The sequence below is a fragment of the Eptesicus fuscus genome, chromosome 21, assembly GCF_027574615.1.
Source record: "Eptesicus fuscus isolate TK198812 chromosome 21, DD_ASM_mEF_20220401, whole genome shotgun sequence".
Taxonomy (NCBI): Eukaryota; Metazoa; Chordata; class Mammalia; order Chiroptera; family Vespertilionidae; genus Eptesicus; species Eptesicus fuscus.
In genome coordinates this window covers 1,462,269-1,474,886 of record NC_072493.1, presented here as the reverse complement: position 1 = coordinate 1,474,886, position 12,618 = coordinate 1,462,269, and the positions used below count along the sequence as shown (strand labels likewise).

General features: G+C 46.5%; 1 protein-coding gene across 2 annotated transcripts in view; it reads left to right on the top strand.

Annotated features, from left to right (window-relative positions):
- Nucleotides 1-10,017, top strand: part of LPCAT2 (lysophosphatidylcholine acyltransferase 2) — a 58,354-nt gene extending 48,337 nt beyond the window's left edge. For both annotated transcript variants that reach the window (XM_054710025.1, XM_054710026.1), the window contains 2 exons: nucleotides 4,265-4,400; nucleotides 7,558-10,017. In XM_054710025.1, coding sequence (XP_054566000.1) covers nucleotides 4,265-4,400; nucleotides 7,558-7,742 — 321 coding nt within the window. In that variant the 3' untranslated portion in view covers nucleotides 7,743-10,017. The remainder of the gene's footprint in view (nucleotides 1-4,264; nucleotides 4,401-7,557) is intronic.
- The last annotated feature ends 2,601 nt before the right edge of the window (nucleotides 10,018-12,618 follow it).

The window sequence follows — 12,618 nt, the reverse complement described above, 5'->3', positions numbered from 1 at the left end:
CCCTGGCTGCTGTGGCTCAGGTGGTGGAGTGTCCTCCCGGGCCCAGGTTGTGGGTTTGATGCCCAGTCGGGGTGGGTACAGGAGGCACCTGATCAATGTTTCTCTCGTTGATGTTTCTCTCTCTCCCTCTCCCTTCTTCTCTCTAAACTCAATAAAAAAAACATTTAAAAATTTTAAAACAGAGAGAGATGGAAGAATACATTCCCAAAGTGTGTTTTCGGTTCTTCTGAGTTGAAAGGGGCTACATCTAGTTAGTGTTTCAATGGGGGGGTGCCCCCACCCGAATTCTAATCGTGTCCAGTCTGCTCTCAAGTAAAGCACAAACTCCCCCTCCCTCCTGCCTTGCCAAGCCGTGGCTGCTGACCTCATCATTCAGCCACGTGGTGGTCTCCTTGCTTCTGTCCACGGCGTCAGCTGGGGGACCTTCTCTATCCCTGTCTCCCCCTCTCATTCCTTCCTGGTTTTCTCTGAGAAGATGATTTCCCCAGGACCCCAACAAGCCCCCCCACCTCTGTTATCTAGAAAGACTTCCTCCCCAAACCCTCTCTCGCATCTGAGCGACCCCCTGGGAGGGCCTCAGAAATGTTCGTGTCTTCCATCCTGGACCGAGGATTCCCCAGGTCTAGGTTTCCTTTTTGTGTCCGAGCGGTGTGAACCGAGTTAACTGGGAGGCCTGCGAGGAGCCGACGTGGTTGATGCTTAGCAGATGGTCAGGAGGCGAGGGCCAGAACTTCTTCCAAGTGGAAAGCTTTGGCTTTTACAGACTTATTCATCATGAAACCTAAAATTATATCCGCAGCTCACTTATTCCGGTCCAGATATTTCTGGTTCTGTTTTGGGAACGTATGCATAATTATAAGGGTAGCTGGGCAGATGTGCACTTGGGGTTCACCAATGAAAGACCTGATAGAAAATGTGGCCCTCGTCACAGTAATTACTGTTTATAGAGAAGTCTTGAGATTTTTGTCTAGCCTAGACCTTGGTTTGGGGGGCAGGGTGAGAAAAGGGGGACCTAAAACTATAATTAGCTCTTCTTTTTTTCAGTAAGGCAAGGGTCATGCTTTGTATTGGTTACTTTTTAACCTTCTTGAATGTGTTTGAATATATTTTGGCATACTACATATATATACACTGAGTGGCCAGATTATGATCTCTGAACACATAATAATCTGGCCACTCAGTGTGTGTGTGTGTGTGTGTGTGTGTGTGTGTGTGTGTGTGTAAGTAATAAAGAGGGAATATGCTAATTGACCATCATTCCATCACAAAGATGGCTGAGGCCAAGTTCACATAAGGAACCTTAACGAGCAATCAGCAGGGACCTGAGGCTACGCCCTCCCCCGCCCCTGTGGGGCTTGACAGGGGACCTCAGGCTGTGCCCCCCTGCCCTGGCGTCAGGCTGGGGGACCTTAGGCCGCACCCCCCACCCCAGTGCCAGGCCAGGGGACCTGAGGCAACGCCCCCCGCCTGGCAGGGCTTGATGAGGGACCTCAAGGTGTACTTCCCGTCTTGGTGCTGGGCTAGGGGACCTCAGGCTGCACCCTCCACCCAGCGGGGCTTGACGGGGAACCTCAAGGTGCACCCCCAGTGCTGGGTTGGGGGAACTCAGGCCGTGTCCCCCACCTGGCGGAGCTTGACGGAGGACCTCAAGGCACGCCCCCTGCCCCGGTCTGGGCTGGGGAACCTCAGGCCATGCCTCCCATGCTGGCCCCTGGCCAGGGGACCTGAGGCTATGCCCCCTGCCTGGCAGGGCTTGAGAAGGGTGGGACTGGCCGGGTCTGGATCTAGCCCAATGAGGGGGAGGGGGGCGGCCGGGTCTGGGTCTCACACGATTTTGAGGTGCATGTGGGTGGGCGGGCACTTGACTCTGGGTCCCGTGGTGTGCCCCAGACTCTGACAGGAGGAAGGTTTTCATATACATTTTACTAGTTTTCTTTCATCTCTGACACTTCTATTATAGAGAAAGGGCAAATAGCAATATTAAATTATTTCCTCTAATTAATCCCCTCTTAATGTGCACAAAGTTCGTGCACTGGGTCACTAGTATATATATATATTAGAGTCCCAGTGCATGAATTTGTGCATGGGTGGGGTCCGGTCAGCCTGGCCAGGGGGAGGGGACATGAGCGGTTGGCCGGCCTGCCTCCTGGTCGAACTCCTGGTCGAGGGGACAATTTGCATATTAGCCTTTTATTATATAGGATATATACTGAGTGGCCAGATTATTATGCGTTCAGAGATCATAGTAACCTGGCCACTCAGCGTATATGTTTGTGTTTATGTATGATCCATTCACATTCTTTTATGTGGGCAGCACTTCACAGGTGGCGTCCCGTCTTTGATCTCATGTCACCATCACAGTGACCTGTAGGGTAGCATGTTGGCCAGAGCGCCTCAGCTGTAGCATTGGGCATGGACTCAGGAGGGAGCCGCGGTGACAGCGCATCGGCTCCAGGAACGTCCCTGCACTCCGCCCCCGGGCGCTTCAGTGAGAGGGAGCCACGTCCAGCTCTGCTCATCTCTCCCGTTCCAGGCAGGGTCCACGTGGTCTTGGGCCATGTCTTGGGAAAGACGGGATGTTTTGGTTAATTAAGTGTTCCACGGTCGTCTGTGCGACGGGGAGATATCACTCCCCCAGAGGAAACTTGGGTGTTAAACTCGCTGCGAGAGCCTCGGGTTTACGTTCATTAGATCGGGGCATTTTGTAGCAGGAAGACTTTTGGGAGGAATGGAGGGAAACCGAGTGTTTTAGTGAAGGGGGCGATCTAGGGTAGCGTGACCACTGACCGATGGAGAGGAAGTCAAAGTCCCCAGTGTGGACCCGTGAAGGGGACTCAGTATGGAAGGGAGAGCCACCCGAGACCACATGTGGCAACCACTGGGACTGTTCGCCGAGGGGTGAGGGTTGTTTAGGACGGCAAACCTTTGCAGAAAGCTTAGAGCTCGCAGGAGGGCAGGGGGTCTGAATCCCGGCAATTGCTATTTGCGGTCTCGGGCCCTAAAGGGCCCTGAGGCTACAGTTTGGACAAACAAACGCTCACTCACTTTGCACTTTCCGACTATCGTGGCCGCCAGGAGGAGCTCAGAGGTGGAAAATGGACTAGAAGTCAGCGCTTTCTCAGCAGGGGCAGCACATTACAGCTTCGAATTACATGGACAATGACAACACGATTCTATATTTGCTTGTTGTTCACTTCATGATTATCACACCTTACCTCACGTCTAGGTGTCGTGTTTTTTCTTGTTTTTGATCTTGTAATTGGTCAGAAGTAGATACCTTAACAACAAGAACTCTAGGTATTACCTGCCTGGATGTGGCTCCCAGCTCTACTACTTAGGAGTTGTGTGATCTTGGGAAAGTTTTCTCATCTGTAAGATGGGGCTAATAATGGCACGACCCACACCTAAGACTATTGTAAGGGTTAAATGAGTTAGTACATATAAAGGGATTTGAATACTTTTGAGCGCTGCCTGCACCAAGTCAGTACTTATATCATTAATTTTTTTAATGCCCAGGAGAGGATTTTGAATATGGAATACTCATTACCCATCCGTTTTTCTGTTCTGCTACTTGACTTAAAAAAACCTTCCATTCTGTCACTACTGACCTCTAATCGATATGCAATCCCTGTCTTTGCTTCCTTATAATTTCTCCCCTTCCTGTGTCCTTCCTGTTTTTCCACCCCAGTCTCTTAACTGGTTTTCCTGATTCTAGTTTTATTAACCTTCTGCCCCCCGATCCCACCTCCACACTCTGCCTCAAAGAGCTTTGTTGGTTCATATGTGCTCACACCACATTCCCAGCCAGCATGCTCCCCACGGGGTTAGGTGAGCCATTCCATTCCCATTGTGGTCTGATTCCTGCTTGTCCTTCAGACTCCTGACTTGAGCCCCACACAGTTCCCCGCCAGTCCTTGTATATTCCGGGAATGTCTCTTGAGGTTCTAAGACCCAACTCACATGTCACCTCCTCTGTCCAGCCTTCCCTGACCTCTCCGGAGAGGAGTCCCCCTTCTCTCCTCCATGGGACTCCCATGTCCTTCTGTCCTGTGCATGTGGTGGCCCCTATTGTAATTCTGTCTCTTCCCCCCACTCACCTAGACGTGTGGCGAGGGCCACAGACACCCTACTTTCTTCAGGAACGTGTCCTTGGCCCAGGCACGATGAATGTTTGCATTATTCAAGAGTTTATTTCCCGAGATTATTTCGTACTGGTCTTGCTCTGAGGGAGCTCATTCCTCCCTTTTCTTTTCGTTTCTTGCAGCTCTTTGATCTTGATGAGGATGGCTACATCTCAGAGGAAGAGTTTTCCACCATTCTGCAGGCTTCCCTCGGGGTGCCTGACCTCGACGGCTCTGGTCTCTTCAAGGAGATAGCCCAGGGGGACTCTGTGTCCTATGGTGAGTAGGCAATTGGGCGCCTGACTCAGTTTACAAGGAGAGCATCGGACTATGGACTGACTCTCAGACAAGAGTATTGTCGCTTTCCACTAATCATATTGTCAATAGAGATGATGATGATGATGATGATGATGATGATGGTAGTAGTACTAGTAGTTGTGGTGGTGTAGTGGTAGTAGCTAATTATTGAGGACTTACCATATGCTGCGTGGTCTTCTAAACATTGTATACAGAGTAACTCATTTATTCTTTACAGCAAGCCTATTTCATCCGTACCTTTTATTATTATTCTTTTACTGAGGTGCAGAGGATTTAAGTAACTTACCTAAGGTCATCCGGCTAGAGAGTATCAGAGCCAGGGTTCCTAAAGCAAGACCACCTGGCTGTAGAACCCACCCCATTGCCCTCCACACCCAAGCGCCTCTCTCTCTTTCTTTTTTTTAATAAAGTTTCTTTTTTCATATATTTTATTGATTTTTTGCAGAGAGGAAGGGAGAGGGATAGAGAGTTAGAAACATCGATGAGAGAGAAACATCCTGCACACCTCCTGCCTCCTGCACACCTCCTGCTGGGGATGTGCCCACAACCAAGGTACATGCCCTTGACCGGAATCAAACCTGGGACCCTTCAGTCCGCAGGCCGACGCTCCATCCACCGAGCCACACCGGTTAGGGCTGCCCCTCCCTCTTTGAGGGGCTTGTCCCATCTGCTGTCAGCGTGGCCAAGCAGCGCTGAGCACATTAACCCAACCAGATGGTAACCACAGCAGAGATGTGGGCTGAGGTGCCATCCATAATAGCCGTAGCTAAACCACCTGGTGATGGTGACTGTTAGCGGCTTCAGTAAGCTTTCACATTCGCTACCTCATGTCCTGCCCCGGGACCCCCGTGAGGGAGGGACGATGGGGAGGAAGACCTTCTGGCCAAATGGTAGGTTCGTCCATCAGTGACTGGCCTTTCTGCCAATGGCTCAAGACCACCCACCAGAACAAGTCCCACAGGCAGAGGGATGGTGCCTCAGTTTCCACCTGTTTCACAGTGCGGCCATCGAGAAACACCCACAGCAGAGAGACCACCTCAGCGTTGACGTGGTCAGTGGGGCGGGCTCACAGACGCCAGGCGGCGTGGGCTCCCCGGGCTGCTCCCTTAGGCAGGCTGCTCCCCGAGGCTCTCTTCAGTGTGTCCAAAGACTTTCGGCTTCACTTGTATGGGATGAGGAAATGAGGTCACAAACTTCTCTTACTCTGGTTTTAATTACTGTCATTTTGGCAGCCCTTTATTCTATTTTAGGTAATTAAGTGCCTATGGCACTTACTCTAGTGAATTCATTTAAGAAAAAAAAAGATGGGAGGAAGGGAGACAGGGAATGGTGAAGTATATACTACTGAGATAAAACTTATTAGTCAGAAACCCCATGCATACTCTCCTCTGACCATTTTTCTTTCATATATAAGACTCTATATTATTCTGAACTACCAACTTTTGAAAAACTATTTGGAATCGCTATTTCAGTGGAAGCTAATACTAAAAGTTCTTTGTCAGTGGTCATAATTTTGCCCTTTGGTTTTAATAATTTTATAGGAAAACCTGCATTGTTTTGGGAAGTTCAACTTTTTTCCTTTTCAGAATATCTCCCTTTTCCCAACAGTATACCAGTCTACATTATTTTTTTTTCAGGAATGTCTGGGATATTTAAGTATTACTTTATGCAGGAATAGGTATTAAATATATCATAAACGTGACCTTTTCAGTGGTTTCACTGTAGATCATTTAAACTGTTTGCATTCTTGGTTTTCCATTAGCCACATTAATGCCCAATTTCAAAGTTAGTTCACAGCACTTCTTCTAGAAGTGAGTTTCTCTTTAATGCCACGGACATTTCCCAAGAGGACAGAGACCTTGATCTTTTGAACAGAGCCTGAGTCTTAAAATCAAAGTTCACTTATCTTAGAAGCCACCTAAGTCCTCCATGTCTCCGTCATCGACACAGACCGATGCAGGGGAACCTTTGTTCGGGATTTTCAGAAGGAACAATTCATAGCTTGTCTGATTTGGAATATATACTGAGTGGCCAGATTATTATGATCTCTGAACGCATAATAATCTGGCCACTCAGTCTGTGTGTGTGTGTGTGTGTGTGTGTGTGTGTGTGTGTGTGTGTATTAGAGGCCCGGTGCATGAATTCGTGCATGGGTGGGGTCTGGCCAGCCTGGCCAGGGGGAGGGGACATGGGCGGTTGGCCGGCCTGCCTGCTGGTCGAACTCCTGGTTGAGGGGACAATTTGCATATTAGCCTCTTATTATATGGGATATGCACTGAGTGGCCAGATTATTATGTGTTCAGAGATCATCATCATCTGGGCACTCAGTGTAAAGTCGCCTATGAATGCAAATATGTTGTGGTTGCAAAGAATGACTCGGGCTCTGTCTGGCGACTTCCTCATCACCAAGACCTGCTCCATCTTCAAGCGTTCTTGGGTCGTCTCATGTGCTGTGAAGCAGGCTCCTTTAATCACAGGATCAAAAAGTAAATCAATGGATAGAAAGAGGACATTGGGTTCAAATCCCTTTTTTATAGACCCACAGAGCAAGCTGATTCAAAGACCAGGTTCCCTTTGCTAAACAAGCTCCATCAACTTTCCTCCATTTCTGTTTTGCCTGAGTTTTTGGAATTTATAGGACAGACTCAGACAAATGGTGTTCGTTTGTATCTGGCTCGTTTCATTCAGCAGAGCGGCTTTAAGATGCATCTGCATGGTGGCCCCACGGCTGTCCCTTCATTGTCATCGCCTTACAGCATCATGTTCCACGAACACATCAACATGTACTTAGCCATTTCCGCTGTTGACAAACACATGCGCTCTGTCCATTTTTTAGCTCCAACAAATAATGTTGCCCCGGAATTCTCATCCGTGTCTTCCAGGACACACTAGGCATCAATTTCTCTAGGTTCTATACACGTTGGGGATAGAATTAATGGATCACAGGACATGCATATCTTTCAACTTCACTAGGTCATGGAAACACTGTCTTCCCAAGTAGTTGTCCAAATTTATGAGGGTTGAGTCATAGGAGTTGGAAGTAATTATCTTATTAAAGTCATGTGCCCAAAGAATCTTCACCTCCATTTATGGGGTTTGGTTTCCTCCCTTTTTCTAGAGGAATTTAAAAGCTTTGCCCTAAAGCACCCGGAATACGCGAGGATCTTTACGACGTACTTGGAACTGCAGGCCGGCCACGTGTTTTCCTTACCGGAGGCGGGCCCGGCAGCGCCCTCCACGGCCAGTAATAAAGTCAGTCCTGAAAGCCACGCCGAGAGCCCCTCAGACAAGAAAGATGACTGAGAGCACGCATTCCCGGCACAGAGGGCGGAGCGGCTTTTCCCTGAGATCGGGACGGCGTGGATCAGTCGTATCATAAATATGATTTATTGAGTCATGGTGATGTATAAACTGGAAAACTTTGTCCTGGCTGAGTGGCTCTGTTGGTTGACCATCCTCCCATGCACCAAAGGATTTCAGGGCACATACCTAGGTTGTGGGTTCAATCCCGGGTTGGGGCGCGTGCAGGGGTGGGCAACTGATCTGTTTCTCTCTCATATCAATCTCTCTCTCTCTCTCCCTCCCTTTCTCTCTCTCAAATCAATAAAAACATGTCCTCGGGTGAGAATTAAATTTTTAAAAATTTTAAATGGAAAGGTTTTTTATAAAAATGATAGATTTTATTAAGATGCTTTCATTCACATGTGTAGGTCAAGTAACATGTTTTTTCCTGCCATATTGTACTGTACTGATTGGTTTACTGGTGATGAGCATGTTTTTGCAGATTTTCCCATTGAGTTTGCACATCCAAATGAATGGAGTGCGCTGCCTTCCTGGAGCGTATTAATCAACACGGTAAAGAGTTTTCTAAGGGAAAAAGTACTATTTTGTCATCTCTAGTCCCCTTCCTCTCTGGAAATAAGAATGAAGAGTCTGAGGAAGAGTGCAGAATGTTTTACCTTTAATTTTACAGATTACTCCCCCCGCCCCCCATTTCCAGTTTCTTGGATCAGTGACTGTGGTTGGATTAGCAAGGAGAACTCTCTTAATTAGATGAGGCTCTTAAAAATCCCTGTTCTCTTTCGCCTGCACCCCTAAACCACCTGCTGAGGGAAATCAGACCCTTTTGCACCATCTGCTGATGTAGACCTTTATTTCACTGGCAACAGCCATGGCCACGGGCTAAGTGGGAATTGCCTTATTGAAGGGAACATTGATTGCCTAATGAGAAAATGAATTGTGTGCCACAGAGTTTAGTTTAATTTGAGCTGGACAGTTTAGAATGTAGCTCTTGCCCAGTAAATGAATCCGATTTCTTCTACTGATATGATATTAGGATTCATAACGTTACCATCCAAGTGGGAGTTTTATTTTTTATATGTCCACTCGAGTTTTAGAACTTGTCTGAGGTGTCTACAGTACCGGGAAAACACCGGGTTCTAAGGCGTCGCCGAAAGCTAGGGACTGCAAAGACCTAGCAGGCCCACATTCAGCCCCCAGGCAGGAACCTAACAGTGATGTGTATCCTTCAGGTTAACCCAGTGGTCAGCAAACTGTGGCTCTCGAGCCACATGTGGCTCTTTGGCCCCTTGAGTGTGGCTCTTCCACAAAATACCATGGCCTAGGCGAGTCTATTTTGAAGAAGTAGTGTTAGAAGAAGTTTAAGTTTAAAAAATTTGGCTCTCAAGAGAGATTTCAATCGTTGTACCGTTGATATTTGGCTCTGTTGACTAAGGAGTTTGCCGACCACTGGGTTAACCAATAACTTCCCTCTCGTGCCATTTTTATTGGATGTCATGCATGTACACATATTGGTTTATGTTGGAAATTTTGAACAGAGAACCAATTTTTTTAATATAATGCATCAAAATTAGTTGGTTCAGATTCTGAATTTAGTCTTTGCATTTAAACCCGTTGTTTTGCTTATGTGTCTGAATAGCATGGTGAGTCACCCCCTGGCCAGTGTGCTACGAAGGCCATTTTGAAGTGGAAAGTCTCAGGAGAGAGGTGTTGGCATTTACATTTAATCAAGAGTCATGACTTTAAACTAGTTCTACATACTAAGCACTTGCATATTCTAATTTAATGAGTAAATGTGTATTTGAATAATTGCTTACTAGGAACTTTGTCAGAGTATATATATAATTGTTTGCTTTTTATGTATCTTAAAGCTACTTAGACAAAAAGCATTGAATGAACTGGAAACAATTGCTGAAGGAATTATAAAAGTCTAGGTTTCCAATAGTGTTTGTCATCTGCAATTGAATGTATGTAATACTCAGGTACCGTGACTATATTTTTTATCATAGAAAAGGCACATGTTAATCCTACTGGTCATGAAAAAAAGTATCATTGAAAATTAAAAGCTTTCTATGAGGCTCTTGGAAGTGACCCGTTGTCTGCCTGTTTTAAAATAACATTGTATGCCCTTTAATTCCACTTCTGCCAATGTAATATTCCTATTTTATTACGTTACTGAACAAACAGAACTGCTACCTAAAATCGTGGCCATTAAAAAATTATGGTTTTGCTCTTTTTGTCTCAAATATAATAGGCCTTTTTAATATTGTGGTTTGAACCTGTTTGCATATTTATGAATATGATTAATCCTCTTTGTTTGCATTGAAGCTTTATGAAATGTCAGACATAATTTTACTCTAATGAAAAACTCACATTTTAGCCAAGGGTGCAAAAGTTGACTTTTGACTGGTGGGGGGTGTGCAGTAACCCAAGCCGTGATCCTTGGTGTTACTCAGACGAGGCCTCTCCTTTTACGGTATCTTAACCAAACCTTCTTCTAAAGAGGCCTTCCTCCTCGTGGGATGTATAGTAAGGAATTGCATTTCATGAAATCAGTTAAATGCACTGTAGTTTTCTGTAATAGTTTGAGAAAAACAGGGAACTCTCTGAAATGAGAAAGAGTAGGTCCTGAGACCCAGAAGCCAAATTTCAATCAGGAGAGTCTCCTTGAGGGACCATGGCATCCTACATACGTGCAGACCATGTTGCTTGCGTTACACAGTGTGTTTCATTCTCTGCCACGGCTGTCAGAGTTCTGGGCGGCCAAGTGTGAGAGCTGGCACAATGGATATGTGAAAGAGACCGCCTCAAAATTAAGGTGGGGGGAAGGGAACGGGAAATGCTACTTTAGGCCTTCATCCTGGTATCAGAATATTCTCATTTAAAGGACAGAGTGGTTAGAAGTGGCTGTATGCTGAGTGCTCCGCAGATGTTGACTTTAGTCCTGTTTGAGATGTTCAGTCACTGGGTGTCTTTGTTAACCTGTCAGTAACGGACTCATTTAGTTGTTGGCCTGCTTTTGTTTCAGAAGGTACTCCACGATCCAGAATCTTAAACAGGGTTAGCTTTGTTTTAGCATTGGGTGTATGGGTGAGGGCTCCATATTAGCAACGGTGCTCAAAGGAAGGTAATGTTGTATCTGCTAATGGTGTCCAGATTTTATTCTTGTCTACAATGACAGTGTCTAAAGAATATTTTACTTGGCAGCTAGGACAGTTGCTACCACCTCTGAATAAAACACACACACGGTACATCATGTGGGTCTTTTGTATATAAAATCTATATCATAAAAGGCCTGTGGTCGTGACGCCGTAACGGCCGAACGACCAAACAACTGGTCACCAGGAGGTGCATGGAGCACCGGTGCATGGAGCTCCTCTTGTGGGCCAGGGTTCGTGCAGGGCTGGCAGGGCTCGCGCGGCGGAGGCGGGTCTGGGGTCCCGCAGCTCGCGCAGGGTGGGTCTGGGGTCCCACCGGCACAGCGGGTCTGGGTCTCACGTGATTTCACGCACTGGGTCTCTAGTATAAACATATTTATGATAGCAGTAGCAACTAACGCAAGTGCCAATATACATTTTTCTAGTTAAAAGAAAAAATAAAATAAAAAAGAACCCACCTCCGTTTAGAAGATGCATGGTCTGCTCTCTGCATGAGGCACAGCAGTATAGACACCTGGTTCCCAGACACGGGACCTCTCCCCTTCCCACTGTCATAGATGCAGCCAAGACCTCAACCATCTCAATCTCCTCCCCCATTAAACTCCCTCCACCCCATCTTCCTTTTCCTTAAACTGACTCCAGCCCTTCCAGCCTCAGGGTCTTCGTCCCGCTGTTCCCTCTGGAATATTCTTTCCCAAAGATTTTCACCTGTCTTTCTCTTCATTCAGACTTAAAACAAAAGCTTCGTTGAGATGCGATTCACACACCGTACAATTCAGTGCCTTTTTATAGCATATTCAGAGAATTGTGCAACCATCTAGTCTAATTTTTAAATGTTGGACTTCATTCCGATTTTAAATCTAATAGGAACCCCCCCATCACCTTATGTCAAAAGCCCACTCAGTCCCTACAGCCATTCTCAATCGTATGACCTTTTCTTGTGATTGCTTTTACACTTGTGTGAAATGATCTATAGAAACGCTCAATATGTGATGAGTGGATGAGTAAGGACAATGTTACCTTTCCCTGACCGTGTCTGCCTTGCATTGTACTAGAATAGAGATTGTCTTTACAACGAACTAGAAAACCGGGGATCATGTAGAAACCCATGTAGAAATTAACTCATGTAGAAATGAAGGCTCAGAAAGGTTTCCTCACTGCTCAGGGTTACGTAACTGTGAGTCCCAGGGCTGGAATGCAAACCCAAGGCCATCTGGCTCTAAATGTGGGGACTTCTGATTCGGCCAAGGTAACTTGAACCCCTCAGTAACTAAAGAATTATATGGCCGGCTTCACGTTCCAGACGCATGTAAACTAGAGCATCTGAGAGCCCTGTGGCCACAAAACCCCTAGCATGCCAAACAGAATATCACCAACATATTCGAAAAGCTTGGCTAAGTGTGAAAGATACGAAGGGAAACCTGTAAAGGCCAAGAAATGAAAAGGGAGCCAAAAACCAGAACTGTGAGAAGGCATTGTCTAGACCTGTGGACATGGGCCAATCTCTGTAAGAACGAGAATTCGTATTTCGTGGCTACGGGAGACAAAAGACGAGGATTTTCTGTGAGGGGGTGGACTTGGAACTGGGACCTCGGGGGAGGAAACCAGCAGACACTTGAAGGACCATGCTCAGTAAAAGAAGGAACTAGAAAATTCACCCTCTGGGAAAGGAAAACAATGAGGAAATGTGTCTGTCTTGGCCTGGCTTTTAGGTCGAGGCC